This window comes from Chenopodium album, chromosome 25 (assembly GCF_948465745.1).
Source record: "Chenopodium album chromosome 25, dcCheAlbu1.1, whole genome shotgun sequence".
In the NCBI taxonomy this organism is placed as follows: Eukaryota; Viridiplantae; Streptophyta; class Magnoliopsida; order Caryophyllales; family Amaranthaceae; genus Chenopodium; species Chenopodium album.
The window spans coordinates 16230966-16255843 of NC_137858.1; the positions used below are offsets into that span (position 1 = coordinate 16230966).

At 32.8% G+C, this 24878-nt stretch overlaps 2 protein-coding genes across 2 annotated transcripts; one reads left to right on the plus strand and one right to left on the minus strand.

Annotated features, from left to right (window-relative positions):
- Nucleotides 1–3533: 3533 nt before the first annotated feature.
- On the minus strand, nucleotides 3534–10578 carry LOC145614911 (putative 12-oxophytodienoate reductase 11). Its single transcript, XM_081669985.1, has 5 exons — nucleotides 10508–10578; nucleotides 9076–9216; nucleotides 8842–8972; nucleotides 5582–5758; nucleotides 3534–4126 (listed from the first exon to the last, which is right to left on the minus strand). The coding sequence occupies exons 1-5, from the start codon at nucleotides 10576–10578 to the stop codon at nucleotides 3534–3536; spliced, it is 1113 nt and encodes a 370-aa protein (XP_081526111.1).
- An 8058-nt stretch (nucleotides 10579–18636) lies between these two features.
- LOC145614404 (12-oxophytodienoate reductase 1-like) lies at nucleotides 18637–23467 on the plus strand. The gene is made up of 5 exons (XM_081669454.1): nucleotides 18637–18863; nucleotides 20318–20458; nucleotides 20539–20669; nucleotides 22296–22472; nucleotides 22714–23467. The coding sequence occupies exons 1-5, from the start codon at nucleotides 18787–18789 to the stop codon at nucleotides 23304–23306; spliced, it is 1119 nt and encodes a 372-aa protein (XP_081525580.1). The 5' UTR covers nucleotides 18637–18786; the 3' UTR covers nucleotides 23307–23467.
- The last annotated feature ends 1411 nt before the right edge of the window (nucleotides 23468–24878 follow it).

The following is a 24878-nucleotide window of genomic DNA, read 5'->3' on the forward strand; positions in this document are numbered from 1 at the left end:
TTCAATAGCCTCATATAAAATGATAAAGTATGTTAAAACTTACGAAGTGATATTTTTTGTTGTTTGGTCTAATCTGAATTTATTTTCTTTTATTTGATTTGATGTGATTTGAATTTTTTTTTAAATATGGAAAAATTAGGTGAATTAAACATGACCTATATAATTTTTTATTTTGTTATATTTATTAATCATCAATCTTCTCCGCCAAATACTTTGACTAGATATTTTAATTAGGTATTTTCTATTGTTAATCTTGGAAATTGTATCTTCAATTTGACAGCATATATTTGAATGATTAGTTAATGTTAAAGTCTTTATATTATGAATTTTGTTAATCAGCATACAATAATATGAATTCATGAATTGCCTAACGATCCGGCTGGCGCAATCAAGCAACGTACATAGTGACTTAGGCAATGTTCTTTTGAGCTTCTGGGCAGAGCAGAGCAGAGAAGATTTCAGCAGAGCAGATTTCAGCAGAACAGAGCAGAGCAGATATTATTATTATTATTATTAATATTATTAGTATTATTATTATAATTAATATTATTAGTTATAAGTATTATTATTAATATTATTATCATTATTATAATTACTATTATTATTAAATATTAATTATTATAATATTAATTATTAATTATTATTATTAAATATTAATTTTTCATAATAATATTATTATTAAATATTATATATTATTATTATTAAATATTAATTATTATTAAATTTTAATTATTTATTTATTATTATTATTATTAAATGTTTATTATTATTATTATTATTATTATTACTATTAAATATTAATTATTATTATTATTACTAAAAATTAATTATTATTAAATATTAATTATTTATTATTATTATTAAATATTAATTATTATTATTATTATTAAATATTAATTATTATTATTATTATTAAATATTAATTATTATTATTATTATCATTATTATTATTAGTAAATATCAATTATTATTATTATTAAATATTATTATTATTATTAAATATTAAATATTAAATATTAAATATTATTATTATTATTATTAAATATTAATTATTATTATAATTAGTATTAAATATTATTTAATTTTTATTATTAAATATAATTTTATTATTATTATTATTATTAAATATTAATTATTATTATTATTATAATAATTCAATATTAAGTATTAATTTTAAGTAGAGCAGAGCAGATTGAAGCAGAGCAGAGCAAAGCAGAGCAGATTTCAGCAGAGCAAAGCAGAGTAGAGCAGCTCTAAAGAACGGGGTCTTAGTGAGCAATAGAAATAATATTATTTTGTCAAAAAAAAAGAAATACTATTATGAAAGCCTGGTTGTATTTCTCCTGAAAATAAAATTGCAATATTCGTAGTGAATGTCGTAAATTGTAATAATGTCAGTTTTAAAATATTAGAAGATGGTGGCGTTGGGGATCATTACTAGACCTGGGAAATGAGTCATTCGGGTCGGGTCATTTCGGGTCAGCTAACATTCGGGTCGGGTCGATTCGGGTTTTGGGTCAACTTCGGGTCAGGAATCGGGTCCATTTCGGGTCGGGTCAATTTCGGGTCGGGTATGTTCTGGTCGGGTCAATTTCAAGTCAAGTATGCTTCGGGTCATATTCGAGTCAGGTCAAAATCTGTTCGGGTCATGTTCGGGTTGTTTCATTTGTGAATCAAGCTCCAATCAATAATTTTATACGTTGTATATATTTTGTTATTGTTTTAACAACACTACCAATTCAGTTTATGAGCTTATCTACGATTAAAGATGAACAATTTGAGTTATTTTTGGTACAAAACATTTTAAGTTCAATTATAAGGTAATTTTAGTTCATGTCATTTCAGGTATTGGGTTAGTTCGGGTCAATTTCAGGTATTGGGTCTGTTCGGGTCAAACAATTCGGGTCGATTTTGGGTTGGGTCAGTTCGGGTGTCGGGTCAGGATCGGGTCAACTCCATTTCGGGTCGGGTATGGGTCGCGTCGGGTCAATTTCGGGTTTCGGGTCTAATAAAAAAAATGTTGTATAAATTACCTAATAAGTGGTATAATGTTGTAGAATACTACCTTTGGCTGAATTTCCACCGTTAACCTAATTTTATGGCGTTAACACTCAAAACACCCCCAAAGGCCAAAACCGCCATGGGAGTGGGTTTTCATGGTAGTAAGATTATTTTCAGGGTAGTTAGAGGATATTCCGAGTTGGTGAGAGTAATTTCATGTTTTAGGATGTTTGTTTTTTGGGGTTAGAGGTGGTGGTATTGGGATTGAAAATTGTTTTGTAAATGTGGACGCAATTTCCAGTAGGTTGTGTTGGTTTTGGGGTGAAAGTGCTGGTTTTGGGCGTGTTTGATGTGGGTCAATGGTGGATTTATTTTCCGTAGAGGTACGGGCCTGTTCTCATACATTGAAATTCAGCTCAGCTCAGCTCAGCTCAGTTCAGTTCAGCTCCTAATTTCCTTCTCTTATAAAATTTTCATTTCAGTTCAGTTCAGTTTAACTTAGTTTAGCTCAGTTCAGTTCAGTTCAGTTCAGCTGAGTTCAGTCAATGAGAACAGGCCCGTAGTATTTTACAACATTTTATATTATACTTCCTCCGTTTTCTTTTACTTGCAACACTTTCCTAAAAAGGAAATGTCACAATACTTGCAACACACTATAAAAGGAAAGTTACTTTAGAGAAAAACTATATTATTTCCCTTATTTAAAGCACATGACCCACTAAATTACACTCCTAACAACCACTCATCCCATTTTAAAGTGTATTATATCATGTGAACCCCACATTTCTTAAATACCATGAAAAAGTGTGTGTTGCATCTATAAGAAAACGGAGGAAGTATATATTAGGTAGTTTCTTACAATATTTTACTTTTTATTAGATAATTTATACAACATTTTTTTTATTAGGTACTCCCTCTATCCCAATTTACTTGCAACATTTTGAATGGACACGCTTACTGATGCACATGTTTGACCGTTGATATTTTTTATTATATATTTATATAAGTTATAAAAAGTTTATATTAAGAAACTATACATTAAAATAGACCCAACAACATCTTACATGCATGATTACGTTGACTTTCATATAATAGTTAAAAAAGATGGTCAAAGGGAGACGTGTGAATAGTGCAAAAAGCCAAACCGTTGCAAGTAATTTGGGACAGAGGGAGTAACTTTTTTTTTATATATATATATAAAATTTGAGTTTTATTAGGTAGTCTTTGACAAAAAAATCCAATTAAAAATAATGTATTGCTGCATTCATATAAATGATGGAGAAATGAACAAATTATAAATTTTATTGCTAAAGCCAATCCGCAAGAATATATTTATATTATTGTAATTGGATAAAGAAATGGAATATGATCAACATGATGCTGCACACTACACACAAGTTCTCATCAACGACATCAAATTACCTTCTGTAGCTCTTTGTGAACCAATAATTGCATAAGCAAATAACAATACCTTCCACAAATTGATAGAAGAACAGCCATAATTGCATATTTTGCTATCAGGAGATTCAGGACTACATTGCATCTTCAAGGAACGGATAATCTGTGTAGCCTACAGACGGATCAGAGTTATAAAAGGTTTGTCTACTATACTTATTCAGAGGTGCATTAAGCTCAAATCTTCTTGGCAAATCTGGATTTGCCAGAAACATGCGACCATAAGCTACTAGATCAGAATAGCCCTTCATCACAGCCTTATTACCGTCTTCCCTATCATAACCTCCAGCAGCAATAAAAGTACCATTGAATGCCTTCCTCAAAGGTAGTAAGCTATGAGGACAATCCGTCTTCTCATTAACAGTTATCATCCTAGGTTCGACTACATGGCAATAAAGGATTCCATGCTTACTGAGGGATTCTGCCATATAAAGTCCCAGAGCTTTTGGATTTGAGTCACCTGATTCCATGTAATTGGCAAAGGGAGAAATACGAATACCAACTCTATTTGCACCAATCTCTTTCACAACTGCTTCAACTATTTCTAGAGCAAATCTACAACGATTCTCTAGAGATCCACCATATTGATCTGTTCGGTCATTAACTTGATCTTTCATAAATTGATCAATGAGGTAACCATGAGCTCCATGGATTTCAACACCATCAAACCCTAAAAAGGAAAGTTATACACGATAATTAGGTAAGCATGAAGCATAGCTATCTATAGATCAAACTCTCTAGAAGAGTGAAAATTTAAAGGGATTCAAAAACACTTAATAGAAGGTTTTTCATGTCCTTATTGCATCCATGTCATTTGACACAGGTGCTATTCCAACATAGTTTTTTCCATCCTAAATCCCTAAAGACCCTCACTGGTTTTGAGATGATTAAATTAGTAGGATCAAGATATCAAATCTACATGCATGGACCAACAACAAGAACACCAATCTTACAAAGCCAAATAAATTCATAAACCATATTCATGGGTTTCAAGCTGGCCTAACAAGAGCAAAAAATTCACATCCAGTGCACCAATGGGAATCGAATCAATTAGTAACATACACAGTACACAACTTAATTACTATTAACTCACAAACTTTTTTAATAACATATATGTAAATGATGACATATACTCCCTCCGTCTCAAAAAGAACGACTCTTTTAGGCTGATTGCGCGGGTATTAAGAAAGTTAAATAAAAAGAAGTAAAAGTATATTGAAAAAATAAATTTATATGGGGTTTGTAAAAAAGTAGAGAGAGAAAGTAATAAAAGTACATGTGGAAAACAAAATTTTATATGGAGAAACTAATTTGCAAAAATATTGTTGCAAATTGGTGGTTATTTTAATGCAAATGGGATGATCTTTTTGGGACTGTGAAAGTACTATTGAAAGCAAGCCTTCCTCATAGGCAGTAAACTATGTGGACATTCCTTTATCTCGTCAACAATAGTTAACCTAGGTCCAATTACGTGGCAATAAAGGATTCCAAACTTGTTAAGGGCTTTAGCCATATAAAAGCCCAAGCTTCAGGATTTGAGTCTCCTGATTCCATATAATCGGCAAAGGTAGACATTTGAAACCCAACCCTTATCACACCAATCTTCTTCACTACTTCTTCACTACTGCTTCAACTACTTCTAGAGCAAACCTACAATAGTTTCTTCTAGAGCAAGCCTTCTAGGTTCGACTACATGGCAATAGTTTTTGTGTATGGCATATTGCCGAAACATTGGAAATAATTTATCATCTTTAAAGAGAGAAATTTGTATTTAGTAGTATAAGTTTTAATCTAGATAAATAATATTAGGTGAAGGAAACAATGTCTTGTGTCAAACTAACATCGTATATACTTACTAAATAAACTCAAACAAAACACAATAGAAAACATAAGTATGTTCTTACCCGTGCATGTTCCCCCTCCAACACCTTATTAAGCCGCGGAGGCTTTGGCTTTCACAAAGCTATAAAAAGGCTTGAATTATATTTGTCTGGGTTTATAAGCATTTTGCGGAACTCAAATAAAGATAGACATATAAAGATATAAATTACATGCTACCATTTTGTTATACACACTCAAAGATACAGTCTCCCACGATATTTTCTCAAGTTGAGTGAAAACTTACCAGCTTGTATTGCATTTCTAGCAGCAATTCTGAAATCATTCACAACTAAAGGTATCTCATCTGTTGTTAATCGTCTTGGGGTTGAATATTCTGCAACATCTATACCATTAGCCCGAACTGTTGATGTTAAAGCCTTATCTGTGCAAGAGATTGGAGCTTGGCCATTTGGTTGGAAACCTGGCAACAAGCAAACTTGAGTTAGGGAGAGTCGATAAAAAGAGGTTAAAAAAGGACCCAACTAGGTGAATACTGAATAATAAGAAAAAAAAAATTAAAATTATGAAGTACAAGTAGAATTAATCAGAAACCAACCAAAAACAATTAATCAACTTAAGGAAAATTTAATCAACATAAAATGTCCAATCAATGACAATACAACCTAAATACGAAATTTAATAATGGAAAAATACACTTTAATAATCCCAACTATTGGCGATTTACCTGCAATAGTCCTAACTAACGTTTATTTTCTAATAATCCTAACTATTGACCCAATTTTCCTCTAGCAGTCCCAATCGGTCATCAACCTAATATAACAGGTCGCTTTGACATGTGGCATGACGTGACTGGTTTAATAAAAAAAACAACAATTTTTAAAAAAAATTAATAACTAAATAAATAAAAAATAAAAAACCCCTCTCCTCCCTACCAACCACCCCCCACATCCCCCTCGCCCAGCAGGATTCCGCCACCCTCCCCTTCCACTCCACCGAATTCAACCACCTCGCTCGTGAAACCACCCCAACCTCCCTAATTACCCTCATTTCCACCTAGATCCGCTAGCAAAACTCCCTAATCATGTGCTGACATGTGGCATTTATTTTAGAAAAAAAAACAAAAAAAAAAGTTTACCTTTCAACTGGTAACCGATTTTTTGGTCTATTGGTGATAAGTGTTTTATTTGTCCACTTATCATGGCATTTTTAACACAATTTTGTTGTCATTTTCCTCTCTTTACCCCCTTTCCGACTCCTTTTTGTGTATGCTTACAACTTTTGGCTTCCCCATTCCTTTTTATGTGTGTGTTCGTGTTTGTAGATGCAAGGAGAAATTGGTCATATAGCATGAACATGAAGAACTATATTGGGAGCAATGCACAAGAGGAGAGGGCGTGCAACCCCCTGATAAGGAGAGGACGCTCCTACCCCAAGCTTCACAATATGCCTCTCTTAATTCCCAGCTAGGAGAGGTCGTGCACCATAGTAGGAGCGGGCGCTCCTCCCTAATCTTCCACAAACTGCCTCAAACTGCTGCAGGAGGAGAGGGCGCGCAAGATCTAGGAGCGGGCGCTCCTCCCCGATCTTCCACAAACTGCCTCAAATTGCTGCAGGAGGAGAGGGCGCGCAAGAGACAGGAGAGGGCGCTCCAGCCTTAGAGACGAGCGCTCCTACATACAGACCTGACTTTTTGGGCGGATTTACAATGTTATTTCGGGGTGTATAAATACGACCCTTGGCTTCAGTTTTCTGCATCTTCTTCCTTGGAGAAGATCACCTTCTTCCCTTTAGTCTTCTTAGGCCCTTAACTCTCTAAACTCTTATTAATTAGTCTAGTTTCTCTCAAACTCTATCATTGAAGTAGATGAATTGAAGTTTGCATTCTCACTTTCAACATTTTCTCAACCTTGAAGCTTCATTAGTAATCTCTTTCCTCTATCTCTTACTCTTTATTTTTTGTTTTTAATTGCTTGAATTGTAGATTTCTCTCTTAATCTTGGTTAATTGTTGTTGCATGTTCAATCTACTTTGTTCTTACTACTCTCTTCAATTTGATAGATTAATTTTGAACTTAGATATTGTTGTTAGAATGTTTTTCACCATGTTTAGTGAGTAGTTTCTTAACTAGGGGTTGGGTGAAGACCCAACCAAACCATGGGTTAATTGATGTTTGTGTTTGCATGTTCATTTTGGGTTGATGATTGATTGTTAAAAAATTGGTTAATTGCATGTGTAATTGGATGGTCACTTATTGCTCATGTATTCACTTCTATGCTTGCATTGAAAGATGAGGTCTAGTTGTGAGCCATTTCTTGTATGATTATGCTAAATTCCTCTTGATTACGGTACCTCGTTTGGATGATGTAGTAGTCTTAGTTGCGGTAATTAGGAGAGAAACCCCAATTATTTGTGCCTTAGTACTATCTCGAACCGATCGAAAGACAAACCCAAGTTAGTAGTCTACTTCCCATCATTAAAACTTGGTTGGCCTATCTTGTTAGTCGAGTTTAGTTTAGGAATGCTTAGTGTTGTAGTTTCGAGAGAAGTGAACCTTTTCTTGTACGATTAGACCGAATTTCTATCTTGATTACGGTTCCTTGTTTGGATGATGTAGTAGTCTTAGTTGCGATAATTAGGTGAGAAATCCCAATTATTTGTGCCTTAGTACTATCTCGAACCGATCGAAAGACAAACCCGAGTTAGTAGTCTACTTCCTATTGTTAAGACTTGGTTGACCTATCTTGCTAGTTGAGTTTGGTTTAAGAATGCTTAGTGTGGTGACTTCAAAAGAAGACAATGTTGAGTGCCCTTTCTATCACCCAATTTGTGTACATGCTTGCCTATTGATTTGATCCATTGGTTTGGTTGGTGTCGATCCCCATTTCCCCCCTAGTGTTTGTCTCCATATAGTAGTTATTTAATCAAACCTCCCATTTGTGACCGAACTAGATTGCAACCGTTTCATATTCTCGGTGTACTCATACCCATTCTCTGTGGATACGATCCTTTACTTGCCCTAGACTTGTCTTAGGTTAGTTTAGGTAGAAATAGTGTTTGGCTTAAGGGTGATTGTCCAACGACAGATTATTTCCTCTACCAAAATGGCGCCATTGCCAGGGAATGGCGTTGAGCATTGAGTTACTTGTGAAACATGTGAGACTGGTTCATTTGTATAGATTTGTTTTTCTTTGATTTCTTTGACTAACTTGTTGTTGTAGGTTTTAGTGAAGAAACCAATCTTCGGCTTTTCGTCAAGCTACTGACATTAAAGAAGCGCTCCCGGTAGGCAACCCGAGTATTTTTGTTTTTTTTTTCAAAAAAAAAAAGAAAAAAAAAAGAAAAAGAGAGAGATTAGAAGAGATTCTTCTAATCTCTTTTCACCATCTTTCACCCACCTCTTGTTTTACCCATCTTTTATACTTTCTCTTCCCTTTTCCCCATCTCTTTCTCACTCCAAAAATCCAATTTTCTCCACTCCCCCTCTTCAAAGTAATCATCAAACTTTCAATTGTTTCACACAAATTTCACAAAAAAAATAGTTACCTTTATTAGAAACTCGTCCAACATGCCAAATTTGACAGAAAAATATACCGCCTTTTGCATGCACAGCATCAACAATTGGTTTCCATGCTTCAATTTGCTCTGTTGTCCATATACCAGGCGTATCTGGGTACCTACACAATCGATCAAAGAGGTTTGAAGCTAAGGGAAGAATTTCTTATTTCTCTTGTTACTAATAAGTGTATGTGGAGCTAAAGCTAGCTGCCTTAGACGTACCCTTGAGCAGTGTCAGAAATTCCAGTTGCTTCAGAAATGAGCAAACCTCCATTGGATGTCCGCTGGGAGTAATATAAAACTGCATGCGGTTGAGGAACATTTCCATATGATCTTTGTCGGGTCAATGGAGCTAAAACAACCCTGATGATAAAATATGTCAATGATTAACTTAATTTAAGTTACACGGATGATACATCATACATAGCACACTTAAATTAAGTATTAGCCAACCCACTTTGTTCCTGTTGAGGCAAATATATCATGAAAGTTAACACGCACACTAATAAAATTGTCAGATCTACCAATTGCTTGTTGGTATAGTGGTGATTGGGAGCCTTGGAGCTACATTTGGTAGAGAGGACCGCGTGTTCAATCCCCATTGGTAAGGGTCTAAGGGACAGGAATCTAAGCATCCACAACTAGTTCTCAAATTCAGATTAGCCAAAAGGTTGGGAAAAAAAAAATTTGTCATATCTATTGAGGAATTGCAGTACAGTACTTTAATGCAATGTTGCAAAGCTAAAGAATCTTATCAAAGTCATACGGATCGGAGTAGTAATCAAGATCAACAAACTAGATAATTTCATAATCTTACGATTGGGAGAATAAGATCTCCATTTATACATTTTCAAATTCTTATTAGCGAAACAAAGTGGTGACACAAGATCTCCATTTATACATATTCAAATTCTTATTAGGGAAACAAAGTGGTGACACAAGATCATCTTACCAATGGTAGAATAAGATCTCCATCCATAGTCATAGACCACATAGAGACTAAGGAGTAAAATGCCAATTCCACCTAAACCTCTATCACTCTATGTTTTGAGGATTGGAGCATACAAGCGACTATACCATAGTTGATACACTACATACGTACCTTCCCCTCTTTTCACTTGTAACATAGCCTAGCCACTAGGGGCTATATCAATATATCATAGTGTTAAGATCTTGCAATGCAACTTTGATTAGAGAACTACCTTGAATAGAATTGCTCCAAATTTGTTTTCATATCAATGATTAATAATGTAATGATTGTAATCAAGAGTTACCAAGCATAATGCTATATGATTTTCACAACATTTCAACATATTGGTTATCGATTCTTATTACCACATTTATCAAATGACTTACATGTACTAAATACTATTACTACTACTACAATGCCTTAAAAAAAAGTCAACATTTGAAAAAAAGTCAACTGATCAGAACAAAAAAAATGTCAGCTGATTCAGAACAATCCCATTACGTCTTCCAAAAAAAAAAAAACTTCTAATTTCGTCGAATAATTTTACAATTTGATCACTTTTACCATTATCAAACTAAAGATATTTCAAAATCGATCAGACAACAATGAAAATAAGTCTCGTGAATCGTATACTAAAATTGTAATACTTTTACAATTGAAAAATGAATGAAGAATTAAGCTCACCTATGAGAGAGATTGAAATTACCCATTTGATAAGGGATCAAAAGAGGGATATTTGCAGACTCTGAAGCCATTTTCTCACAAAATTTCCTTATTTTTATTCCCCTAATTCTTCGCTCAAAAAACCTCTGATAAAAAATAAATCACTGAAATTTATGGAGTATGGTGGTGTTCTAAGAATAGAGTTAAGTATTGTAATTAAGAGCAGTAATTGAGAGATATGATGTACATCATTTATAGACCTTAGTTTAGTCAATTATAAGGGAACATATTAAAGTAAATCAAGTGGATTGTGTGATCTTGCTATTATTTTTTGTTTCTTTTTTAAAAAAAAAAAAAAATTAGTACACCTCTAACAGTAGTAGTTACGTACTTACGTATGGAGGCTGGGGAAGGGCGGGGTAAGGAAATGCGGTGTTTTCTGGCGGGAGGTAGGAGAGAGGTGGGGTGTTTTCTGGTGAGGGAAGGGGGTGAGGGCTGGTGGTGGTGGTTTGTCTTTTTTTCTTTCCACTTCAAAGTTTTGTTTTTTTTTTTTAAAAAAAAAAGGAAAAATTGGTAAAAATTGTTATTATGCTCAAGAAAAAGTACGATGCACGATTTGTTTGTTTTTTTTGTTGTATTTATGAGCTAAAATTTGTTATATATTTAGATAAAATTCCTAATATTAAAAGATAATAATTAATATTTAATTAATTTAAACATAAAAATCTCATTCGCCAATTTTGCTTACGTAGCATTTGAATTATTTAATTCTAAAAGAAAATAAGAATTTCTTATTTAATTGGTTACTACTAACATTTATAATCATACATGGCGCGCTTAGAAAATTAAATCCTACGTGGCTCTCTAAAAACTCGAGAAAATAATTCCCCTTTAAATATATATATTAGATTGGATTGTTTTTAAATAATCCAAATTTTAAGGGTCACTCGCTCAAAATGATCTCAACTGGTCATCTAACCTGTTATAACAGGTAAAGGTGATATGTGTCACCACGTAATTGGTTTGAAAAAAAAAATTAAAAAAAAAACAGTTCAATTTTTTTTTTTTTAAAAGAAAACATAATAATAATTAAAAAAAAAAACAAGTCCCACCCACGGCCACCTGTCGGAATACCCCAACCTCATCGGCGACACCCCATCCCACAAACACACATACATCACCACAACCACCATTCAGCAGCCCCACAACAACCAATCCTGCAACACCAAACAACCACCATCACCAGGCCATCAGCCCCTGTAATCACCATTTCGCATCCTACAATCACCATATAAATCCCAAGTTGGCCTTCCCTAACCCTCAGAACCTTAGCGACTAGAGATTTCGAGGGTGAGGGAGGAGCGGCTGGGGGTTTACGGTGGGGGAAGGGGGGATTTCAGGGTCGGGAATATGAGTTTTGGGTGGTAGTTTAGGGACGAGCAGGCCCGGGGGTAGGAATCGTTGGTGGCGTAAGGAGGACGTTCTAGGTGCAATGTAGGGTTGGGCCGGAAGACTTGGCTGGGCTGAGTGGGAGGACGCTGCCGGAAAATCATGGTTGGTGGTTGAAGTTGCGTGGGTAGGAGCTGGTTTTTTTTTTTTGGTTGTTATTTTTTACTCCCCCTATCCCATCATATAGTTCTTGTTTGTGTTTTTTCACGGTATTTAAGAAATAGGAGAAGATAGTGGATGAAATACATTAATAAAGGTGAAAGTACCGGGCATGTGCAAAATTCAAGGGTAAATAAAGAAGTACAATGAATTAACTTAAAAAAGTGGGGGTATAATAATTTTACATACTATCCAAAAATAAAAATGTATTTTAACCAAATCATGTGGTGATAATTGTTATTTAAATCAAAAAACAAAATATTACCTCTTTAACAAGTTACCGATCACATGAGATTATTTTGAGCAAATGAGCGAAAGTTGGGAATATTTTTACCTATTTTGCCAAAAAAATAATAAATTTTTATTTTTTAGATCAATCAGCGCTTGACACATGTTAAATAACTTGTTATAATAGGTCATTGACTTTTGTTAATCGGTCATACCTAGTTAGAAAAACACACTTCTCAAAGTTGAGCTAATTTTTTTTGTAACCCAACTCAAAGTTGACATTAATAAAACTTAATTTTCCCAAATATTACAAAAGGAGTACGTAAATATTTATGAGCACTCATACAAGCATTAGTCAGGATTGAGATGGATTTTAAGCAGTGGGTAAGGATAATTATAACCTACAGGCCTAGATGGGGATAAATTTTACACTTGTTGAATGATTTTGAGAATTTAGACAAATTTCAAGTTAATATTTAATTTACTTAGGCAATGGTGTTGGAAATTAATTAATCAAGATTATTAAAGCTAATAACCCATTGAAGAAAAAATAGGGGATTCTCGGTAAAGAGAAGCTCAAATCTCAGTTTAGAGAAGCCAAAGTTGTTGTCCTCTTGCTGCCCGGTCTGGGTGGTGCTCGCCCGACCGGGCACGAGAGGCTTCAGAAATCATCACCCAGACCCGCCCGGTCGGGCGGCCGCAGCCCGATCGGACGCGTGTATAGGCTGTTTGGTGTTTGACGGTTTTTTCCTTTGATATTGTTGGAGGTTTCTTCATGCCGGTTGGTTGCCTTTTGCTTTAATATAATTATGTTCAATGAACATAGGTTGTTAGAAGGTTTTTCAAGTAGGAAGAGGTGCGGTATCTTATTTTCTTCATGGGAACTTGAGGAAAATAGTTAGTTCCTTTATTTTTCTTGAAACCATTTTGCAAGTTTAATTATCATCATCATAAATCCAAAGGCTTAATTACATTGTATTGTAATCCAAAGGCTTAATTACATTGTATTGTAATCATCCTACTTGTGATTGCAATTGTTCTTCTTTGTATCTCCTGAGTAAATTTCTGTGATACCATTTTTTGTTTTTATATGAGATAGCAGCGGAGCACTCATTATAGCATGTACGTTCAATCTCGACAAGCCAAAGTATTTATAGCGAAAACTACGACTCTTGATAAAGGAGTCCAACTAGCTATTCCATGTGACATTTAGAACATTGAAATTGAAGGTGATAACCTATTAGTCATCAACTCAATAAAACACATTTGGGCAAAACTTTGGCAGATCGCGCATTCGCGCATATTATCGAAGACACTCGTTCTCTCCTTTCTCCATTCGCAATCAGAGTATCCAGCACGTTTATCGTGACTCGTGAGACAAATCGTGCAGCGGATTAGATTGCTAAATGTGGGTCATTTAGTATTTTTTTTTTTTGAAATGGCTACCCACCTATTGTAGGTGGGCGGGTCATTTAGTATATAATAGTATGGATATTGGTGTTTTGTAATAACTCTAGGTTTGTTTCCTATTCTTTTTTCTTATATATTGTGCAGGAGCTGTACCCGGTTAATATGCCATATTAACCAACTTTGTTAATATAGTGGCATATTCGCAATTATGAGCAATGAGCAAAATATTTTAATGTTATTTATGCATTTCAATGATGTGACATTAACTGGACGTTTTCTAACGATTTACAAACTCCGTTTCTTCATCATTCACCCGTTCCTTTCTTCTCTCTCCTCTCTCCTCTCTCTGTAATTTAGCAAACATTCTCCATTGAACAAACCTCAGCAACTACGGAAACATAATCATTCAACTACCAAAGCAAATTAAATCATACTATAGCTATAACATCCCACCATTTGCAATTCCGTCAATTTCAATTTCATAAAATCAAATCAATAAAACCAACCGTTAAACAATCAAGTCCAATAAAACTTGCAGTAAATTTGCATAATCAACCATTCACAGTCAAATATAAAGGAAAGGGGAACAAATTGGTTCCAGAAAGCCCACCTTTGCCACCATTACCACCAAACCCATAATTATCATGCTCGCTTCTGCCTCCGCCACCACTACCATCACCATACCTCTTATCTTCTTCGACAGCCCACTAGCATCCTCTCTCCCTCCACCATCCTCCTCCTCATACTCATCTACTCCTTCATCCTCCCCTTCCTATTTCCCCCCTCCGCCACCACTACCACCACCATACCCAGAATTCCTCGCCAGAACAACCGCCTCATTAATTTGAAATTCGATTCGAATTGCGACATACCGGACTTGTAGAGAAGAAGCTCTCGAATTGCAGTATGGCCAGTATCTTAGGGAGGAGAGTCAGAAGAGTGAGGAGAACGGAGTAACAATAGGTGTTGCAACGGAGTGTAGATATGGAAGCAGTTAACGCCGGTAGTATGATGTTAAAGCTCCTTCCGCATTTTTACGACTTTACCCTTAGTAAATAGGTAAAAATGACCTTTTGACCCTCATATAAACGTTACTCGTTAATATGGCATATTAACCAGTATTTTCTCGATTGTAGTCAATTGATTTTTTTTTCATGTTTTGGGGCTGTGAGAGGATGGTTGAATTGGGGAGTAAAGAATTAGGTCTGTTCTCTTACGTTGAAATTCAATTCAGTTCAGTTCAGTTCAGCTCCTAATTTCATTCTCTAATAAAATATTCATTTCAGTTCTTTTCATTTCAGTTTATTTCAGTTTATTTCAGTTCAGTTCAGTTCAGCTCAGTTCGGTTCAGTTCCTGTCAATGAGAATAGGCCCTTAGGGCATGTTTTCATTGATTGAACTCGGCTGAATTGAACTGAACTGAACTTATTAGAGCTGAATTGAATTGAACTGAACTGAACATTTTATAAGAAAATGAAATTAGGAGCTAAGCTGAAATAAAATGAACTTATTAGAGTTGAACTGAACTTATTAGAGCTACTGAAGGCCTGTTTTCATACGATTATTTTCAGTTCAGCTCTAATAAGTTCAGTTCAGTTCAGCTCCTAATTTTCTTCTCTTATAAAATATTCATTTCAGTTCAATTCAGTTCAGTTCAGCTGAGTTCAGTCAATGAGAACATGCCCTTAAGGCCGTGTTCGACAAACAAAATATAGTTATAAACGTAGCTAACTAGCTGTAATTCTGTATATGAAATTAAAATTTCAACAGCTAATTTTAACTTCAAAAGCTAATATTTTTAACTTTTGATAGAAGGTACCTTCACCACTAAAATCTACCCCAACTACTATGTTGCCAAACACTCATATTTTTTGTTAAGTAGTGGTTTGACTTGGTTGAATCACTTTTAAGAGTAAAGTCATTGGTTGCCCAAACCAATGGTGGTCATCAAATATTTAATACATGCCTCTTAACTTCAAAACAGTCTAAAATTACTGCGTTTAATTATGACTATGTTGTTTATTAAAAAGATAGATTTGGCCAATTAATAAGATTGGTATAAAAGTTAGCAATGTTTTGAGTTTTAACACACTAAAAGCTATTAATTGTGACTAATGAGTGCTTTGTACAAAACTTAGCTTTGGTGTGACAATTTAGTATTCCATACTTACTCTAAAATATGGTCAAACTTTAAAATTTTTTACCATAAAATACTTAAAATTTGTAAGAAATAATATAATATAATATTGTGGGATTTCGTTGGCTGAACTTGTCTCATTGTACGTAGTATATCTTATTAATATTTAGTTTTTATAATCTTTTCACATATGAAAATAGAGATAAAATCATTTTAAAACACGTCTTGGTGACCGTGAAAAGTCAAATGAGACAAAATATTAGGAACAGAGGAAGTACAAAATAAGACATTTAAGTGATTGCACTCCTAATGTTATCTTTTTGGGAAATGATTTCGGCATACCCTTAATTGATTTTGGCACACCCCTATGTGAGAGCACAATTTTCTATGCTCTTCTCACATAGGGGTGTGCCAAAATCAATAAAGGGTGTGCCAAAATCAATTTCCTATCTTTTTCTTAACTTCAAAAAAAAAAAAAAGATTTAACCCTTATTTAATTTCTAGTTGAAGCGGGCATTTATGGTATAATGTACTATTTCTTTACCCGAGCAACTCTCGGATATTCACAAGAAAAAATTTATATTCACATATTATTATATATTTAATTTTATTAAAGTTATTGTTATTGTTCTATTATTCAGACTGTATATGCTCTTTTTTCCATCAATTATCTTATTATTTTTTTAAGGAAAAAATAAAAAATAAAAAATAAAAAGTTTTGGCAGGAAATTTTTAAGGTAGACATGACACATGTACTTCTAGAATATTCCTGGTGATTACTTTAGTATATACTCCCTCCGTCCCTTAATACAAAGCCTCTTTCTAGCATTTATTACTCACATAATAAAGAGAAAGAGGCTTTGTATTAAGAGACGGAGGGAGTAGTAAGTATTGATTGATTGATTTTTTGCCCTTATTTTTTGTTGCCGCCTAGCTTGTTCTCTTCACTTTATTCAAATATACTACGTAATATCCAATAAAAGTAATTTAAGTACAATGTTAATTATTTTAATTTAGTATAAATAAATTATTAAATAAAAAAATTCAATTTATTAAAAAATAGTACGTTTATAAAACTTATATATTAGAGAACCAGTAAAATAAGTATCAATCAAGTAAAACTAATATATGTTCAGCAAAAATAATTTGAATATTTCAGTTAAATATTTACAATTCAGTGAAATAATTCCAATTTAGTAAGAAAAAGGTGAAGAGAGAAGAAATTTAAATATTTACTCTTTAACTTTATTTCCTCTGTTCTCGAGCACAAACTTTTATATGTGTGTGGCCAACCACCATTGGGGTTACTTTGTTAGGGTATAATAGTCACTCGGTCAAAATGTTACAGTGTTACTTTATCAGTGTTATAGAAGGTTACCCGGTCAGTGTTAGGGGTTACTGGTTAGTATTACAGGGGTTACTCAGTTAACGTTAAAGAGTTTACTTTGTCTCACCACCCACAAAATGCGTTGATTTTCAAACGAATTAGCCAAATGGATAAAAAATTTAAGATTTATTTATCCGCCAATCAGCTAAATGTTCAATTTCCCTTAGATTCGTAGATCATTTAACAAAAATAATATGAACTTCATCTTCATCTCCCACACGATTCTTAATGTTTACATATAAAAAAAAAAATTAGTTGTCCATATACTTAACATTTTATTAACATAAACAATTACTACAACAGGTTGTTACTTTATTTTTTTTTTTTTTGAAAGAAAGATAGAGCATATATTAATCATGAAGAGAGGTCCATTTCCGCCAAAGTAGAAATACATGGTAAGCTATTTGAAAAAATGATTAGACTATGTAAGCGAACAAAGTATGCTACAAGTTTTAATTGTAGTAACTTAACACTTTCTTCTTCATTTGTTAAACATGACACTTTCTTCTTATTGGTGGTAAAATTTTGTTGATTAATTTGTCCGTTTATCATTACTAATATCTCTTAAAGTATGTGTCATGTCAAAATAGTGTGTTATTGTAAATACTCGAGATACCTTTTTCGATAGTTGGCGTACCATATTGCATAAATATAACAAAAGGTGGTACCATTAAAAGCGAATAATTAAGGTCGTATTTTTTTGCACCCACCGCTAATAGTTGGGATCATTTTAAGCCAATTTTCCTACACGTAATTAAGTTATACTCATTAAATCTTTTAAACCAATGTGTCAAAGCCTCAAAGGGATAAACTTTATACCAAAATCTAATTCATTAGCCAGTAAACATGTATTTTCTCCTACATTAATGAAAATCCTACTCCCTCCGTCCCCTATTGATGGTCACTTTTGCCATTTTTGGCGACTTAAAATGTTAGTCACATTTGCTTTTTTTAAGTACCATTAATATTATTTTTTTACCAAAATTCTCTAACATTTGCAAAAATATTTGTGCAAATTTAACTTTTTCATGTAAATTTTGGTTTCCCATGTACTTTAATTACAATCTCTCTCTACTTTTTTGCATACCCAATGTAAATTTACTTTTTCAATGTACTTTCTTAATTTATCCTTAATTCCTGTGATTTTTTTAGCAAAAGTGACCATCAATAGAGAAAGGAGGGAGTATTTTAAATGATAACAAAACACCATAACTTAAAAATAAAACCTTATCTGTTACTCCGTACAGTAATTAAGGAGAAGTAAGCAAATCGAAGTTTGATTGTCTTGATTGTCTTTGTACTGGAGTAGATGTCATCCAAACATTTACAATGACAAGTAGAATCTTCTAACAACTCTTTGGCAGGCTTGTGCAAAGCCCACGGAAAACAGCAGTGTGGGCCCAAATCACACCTCTAAATTGTCCTCTTTTTTTTAAATTAATTAAGTTGGTGCCATTGTAACATTATATTGTTTCATCATACAATCATACTTGTACTAATGTACTATAGATAAGCTTTGAAGAGCACCGAATGAAAATGGCTTCGGATTCTGAAATTATCCCAATTTTATCCCCCTATCAAATGGGTAACTTCCATCTTTCCCACAGGTCAACTTTCTTCTTCTTCTTTTTCCTTTTGATTTTGTTAAATATCGTTTGTATCAGTATATTAATCTATCTTCATATTGCAATGTTGTGAATTATGAAATTGGAAATTAGATGTTGTTGCATAATTTTAAGAAAACTTTTCAATGGCTACAATAAAAATGTAGCCATTGTAACTGTTTTCAATCTTGACCTTTTAAATTTAATGGATCAATCTAGTTCGTCCATATTAAAAAAAAATCGTTTGTCTTTCATACTAAAAACAAATTGGGTTTATGGTTTCTCTACCTACAAGTTAAAGGACATCTCCATCTTATATACATATAGGCTGTTAGGCATAATGTAAACACAGATGATTATACAACTAAGATTTAACAAATTGGATTGTTTCCCACCCAAACTAAACATTCATCATCATCATGTATGCCTTTAAAAAAATTAAAATCACCCAACTCCCATCATCCCATGTACTACGTGTGAGGAATTGTAATTTATTTTCATTAAAAAAAAAGTAATTGCAAATAATAAATTCTTGATCAATAAGGTGGGATTGCTAAGGAGAACGGAGCAAAACAAAGTACAGAGAATTTTTCTTTTTTCTTTTTTCTTTCTTTTTTTTTTTTTTTTTTTTTGGAAGAAGTACAAAGTATGATTGAAGGATAAAAACCGTAAATAAAAACGTGTAGTTGGCTTTTTTTTTTATTTTTTTATTTTCTTAAAAATTTGGTCAAAAAACGTCATCCCAATAAAAGGTTTAGATTAGTCAAATTTTAATTAATGGTTGAGATTTAATCTAGTATAATGACTAAAACTTATTATTCCATTTGAAGACTATCCAATAATTTTATTCATTTTTCTATGTATATTGTCTTTGCAATAAAATTTTTAGATGTGTATGCACTAATTACTTTGTTAATCTTGCATGATTTTAAACTCTTTAGCCTTCCAAGAATCCAATACTATACTTAATTTTGTCCCACTTATTACTTTCACTCCTAATTATTGTACGTATGTAGGTTTTCATTTTAAAGTCAAAGTTCATCAACTTTAATCATGAATCCTCATAAATTTTAAAGTGAGAATATATTCACATAAGATCTTATTTGATTCTAAAACATAGTTCGTGTATAATTATAATATCAACTTCTATAATTTATAACACATATAAACTATTTTCATTCAAACATTTTGAAAATTATGAAATAACAAATGATGTAAACAATATGTTATTTCCTTTATAATCGAGAGTCATATTTAAGTTTTTTTTTTTAAATTTTTTTACAGAATAATTATATTAAGGGTTCGTTTGGCATCACTGTGATATTCTGTTTTTTGGTTTTTTGTTTTTTGAAATCATATAGAAATTGAGATCATATGAAATGTTCCTCATCACTGTGATTTTGAAATCACTGTGGTTTTTTGTTTTCTGTTAATCGATTTTTTTTAAATGCTATTAGGGTTGTACTAGCCCCATTGTCTAGAATGAGATCATATGGAGATGTTCCTCAACCACAAGCAATTCTATATTACTCTCAAAGGACTACAAATGGAGGTTTGCTCATATCCGAAGCAACTGTAATTTCTGAAAGTGCTCGAGGGTAAGTTTGAGGAAACTCCTTATTTCTAGTGACAAACAAAAAATTTGTTTCTTAACTTCGAAGCAATTTGTTTTTTTAAGGTACAATAACACACCTGGTATATGGACAAGGGAGCAAATCGAAGCATGGAAACCTATTGTTGATGCTGTGCATGCCAAAGGCGGCATATTTTTCTGTCAACTATGGCATGTTGGACGACTTTCGAATGAAAGTAACTAATTAACTTAAACTTTGACACTCCTTTGAATTATCTCGACTGTTTTTTTTTTCTGCTATGATAAATTTTATTTCTCATGAAGACATTTTCGTGAATAAATCAACAATTTTTTCATTATTGTGGGCTCCACAATTGAATAAAACTGTTGGGTTATTTACAAAAATGTCATGTTTCTCACTATGAGAAATTGGGGCATCCCCTTTTGTTTTGCATGCCAAATAATAATATTAGACTTTTTATACGAGTAACTTGCAAATATAGCTTAGGGTGTATATTAGACATTGATTTTTATATGAGTAACTTACCTTAGGTGTATTCTATTCACCTAATTTTCACCTACCTATTTGAATTTATCATAATCGAACCTATCTCCTTATTAACCTTTATATCTCAACTTATTTTAACTTACTTGAATGAGTTGAATCTATATTTCTTAAAAATTAGTGGAAATAAGGTGACCAAAAGTATGCATTAAAGGCGCCGATTTTGTTGCAAGATTTATTAATTACTTCTATTTTGTTTTGCTATTAATAAGTGCGCCTCATCAACCATGTATGTGATTCTCAACTTCTTGTTTTCAATTCTACTTAATTTGCCTAAACCAAGTTGGCTGATTTCAAAAATTAATTGAAATCACTTGTGGCACGATTGCACGCAAATACTTTCACTTGTTTACTTTTGCAATTTTATTTTTTGTTGGCTTCTCTCATATTCTTAGGTACACACTCATGCACCTAGAAATAGGTGTAACAACAGCACAATATGAACATTAACTTTTTAGATTGTGAACATAGGCATAAAAAATATGAACATTAGCTTTTCAGAAAGTGAATATAGACATAAAAATGTGTGATTTTCGATTTCTTATGTGGTGACTTTGTGATTAACTTCGATTGATTAGGTTATACTACGTATATCATTTTCTTAATTCTAATGAATTGAATTTTATCTGATTTTCTGCATTTTTTTTTATCAATGAACATAATCATGCAAAATATGAACATATATGCATAGGTTCCCTTAAATGTGAACATTAGCTTTTCAGAAAGCGAACATAGGCATAAAAAATATGAACTTATACATTTCAGAAAGTGAACATAACATTTCAATATATGAACTTAAGCATTGGTTTTCTTAAATGAAAGTGAATATAAGCATTTAAAAGGTGAACATATACGTAAAAAAATATGAACATAAACATTTAAGAAAGACAACATATGCATAAAGAGATTTAATTAATATTTCATAAACAACACTACATATTTACATTATGAATATTTAAAATTATATATGAACATATAAAATATTATTATGAATATAATGCATTTATTTATGAACATAAAATTTGAAGAAATAAAAATTAATATGATTATGAAACATATGTATTATAAGTATTAAATGTTTTTTTTTTACGTGATCATTTTTTATTGCTAAATGTTCATTTTTTTCATGTTCATATTTTTTTTTACTAAATGTTCATATTTTTTTACTAAATGTTCATTTTGTAGAGCATAATGTTGATTTTTTTTACGTTGTTGCACCTATCTAAGGTGCACAAGGGTGCACCTTAGACTAATTGTGCATTTGTGCTTATATCACAAAACTTTCTTGTTGTAACAGGTTTCCAACCAAATGGACAATCTCCTATCTCTTGCACTGATAAGCCCTTGACACCACAAGATCAACCTGCGGGTATAAATAATGTGCATTATTCAACCCCAAGGCGGCTAACAACAGAAGAGATACCTTCAGTTGTGAACGAATTTAGACTAGCTGCTAGGAATGCCATAGAAGCTGGTAAGTTTTTTGCAATTTGAAAAAAAATAAAATAAAAAATAAATTTATGGTTGCATATGAGGGCATGATAACCAAAGATATACCTCCGTTAAATATTAGTTACAACTTAAAAAGAAAATGAGAATGGTTATGATCGGTTATTGGTTAATAATAGCATATAATATAATCATGATCAGTAATTTGAAGTGTCTCGTGATTACCTTAGACAACGTAAGTAAAAGTGTATCTTTCCTTTTTGTAGGCTTTGATGGTGTTGAAATACATGGAGCTCATGGCTATCTCATTGATCAATTCATAAAAGACCAAGTTAATGATCGAACTGACAATTATGGTGGATCTATACAGAATCGTTGTAGATTCGCTCTAGAAGTAGTTGAAGCAGTATCAAAAGAGATTGGTGCAAATAGGGTTGGCATTCGAGTATCTCCCTTTGCAAATTATAACGAATCAGGAGACACAAACCCGGAAGCTCTAGCCCTTTATTTGGCCAATGGCCTTAGCAAGTGCGGAATTCTCTTTTGCCATGTGGTTGAACCTAGGATGATTACTGCGTGGGAGAAAGGGGATTGTTCTCAAAGTTTACTACCCATGAGAAAAGCTTTCAATGGTACTTTCATTTCTGCTGGAGGATACGACAGAGAAGGCGGAAACAAGGCTGTGATGAAGGGTTGCACTGATCTTGTAGCTTATGGTCGCTTGTTTTTAGCTAATCCAGATTTGCCTAAAAGATTTGAGCTTAATGCACCATTGAATAAGTATAACAGAGATACATTCTATACTTCAGATCCTATTGTTGGATATACCGATTATCCATTCCTCGAAGATATTATATAACTTGAAACAGATGCTGAAATTTGTACTCTTTCAATAATAGTTGGACTATAAGTATTGTAGAAAAATTGCAAGCACTGGTTTAATTAACATTGTATCTTAATAACATTTGCTTGTGTAAGTAAAAAATAAAAGGTCAGATTGATTGTTTTGACTATGTATTATATGACGGTTTGTTTCTCTCTTCCTCTTCCTCTCTTCTAAACCCTAGCCTCCATTGTCGATTTTTGAATGAGTTTTTATCGGTTTTAACCTGTGGAAAGCCCCAATCTTGATTTCTTCTTTTTATTTTTTTTAATTTATAATAATGATTCCTTTTTATGAGAGGAACTTTTCTTCCTCAAAAAAAAAAAGGATTTTCGATCTCTTTCAAAAAAATAAGGGTTTTTCGACCTTGTTGATGCAAATTTTATTCTTTACCAACAAGTTAAATACCTATATATCTTGTCCTAGAGTATTAAATAAGGGTTGTCCTTCTTGTTACTGGTTTCTAAAGGTTGATAACCTCGCTGACGTGACAAAACAAATAGTAAAGAAGTTTTTCATAATTAAAGAAAAAATTAAACAAGTTAGATTGCTAAAGAAACAAGTAGATAAATGTATGACAAAAGATGCAAATGCTATCCATTAATTGAAAAATGAAGTTAGGTCTATAATTGTACAAGTTGAAGGAAAGGTTACCTCCATATTCTTATAATAAGAAAAAGAGCGCCAACTCTCCTTTTCAAGTTAAAATAGTGAGTAGCCCGGGCGTTGCCTCGGATTACTACTCTTGTACACATGCAATCGATAATTTTTTAAGTCTTTTTAAAATTTTAGTTGTCATGGTCAAACTAAAATTGATTTTTTATTTATTTTTTATTCTCTTTTAATTGAACTTTGTGTTTTGCACTTATATAATTTTTTTTACTTATTAATAACATACTGATAATTGGCTAAGATGGTGAACTGGTTATAGTTGGTATGCGAGGTTGAGAGTTCGATCCTCCTTATCCTTACTTTTTTAAATTCAAGTGATGTGTTGTTGTTTGAGTGAGTGATGATGTGACATCATAAGATATTGGAAAGATGACGTGGCGCAACAAAAAGGGACTACGTGGCACATCGACGTTCTTAGGAACGCCTTTTAATAGATAGTATAGATGCCTCGTTTGCTTTAAAGCAGGTTCATTCCTTGATTTGGGCCTTTGACTAGGCTTGGCCCACTCATCTTTACTTCCATCCTTGGACTAAGGCCCTAAGCAGAATCCTAAAGTCGATTTTCCCTTGGTCAACTGGTTGAAATCAGGAAAAGTAAAAAATTAAATTTTGGGTGTAAAAGACCTCCTTCGAAAGATAAGGTTTATCTCATACGTGGGAGAAATTTTCTTTAGTTTTAAATATGTGATTGTAGATCTAAAGGATTGTCGTGAAATTGTTTCGTTGGTAAAAAGTTATGCGAGATCGCAAAGTGGTAAGCCGAAAGCCAAAATGACCTAACATATTTAAGCTTAGATTACTTGACCCGGACAGACCTAAATCTTGTACGAAGTAATATTGATGACAACAATAACAATGATATTACCACTAGCAATT

Excerpts from the sequence above, each read along its gene's own strand:
- LOC145614911 (XM_081669985.1), bottom strand. The coding sequence starts at position 10,578 with ATGGCTTCAGAGTCTGCAAATATCCCTCTTTTGATCCCTTATCAAATG. Across the intron at positions 5,759-8,841 it reads TGGACGAGTTTCTAATAAAG|GTTTCCAACCAAATGGCCAA; the intron begins GTAACTATTTTT and ends GCTTGTTGCCAG. Across the intron at positions 4,127-5,581 it reads TAGAAATGCAATACAAGCTG|GGTTTGATGGTGTTGAAATC; the intron begins GTAAGTTTTCAC and ends TTTCCTTTTTAG.
- LOC145614404 (XM_081669454.1), top strand. The coding sequence starts at position 18,787 with ATGAAAATGGCTTCGGATTCTGAAATTATCCCAATTTTATCCCCCTAT. Across the intron at positions 18,864-20,317 it reads AACTTCCATCTTTCCCACAG|GGTTGTACTAGCCCCATTGT; the intron begins GTCAACTTTCTT and ends AAATGCTATTAG. Across the intron at positions 20,670-22,295 it reads TGGACGACTTTCGAATGAAA|GTTTCCAACCAAATGGACAA; the intron begins GTAACTAATTAA and ends TTGTTGTAACAG.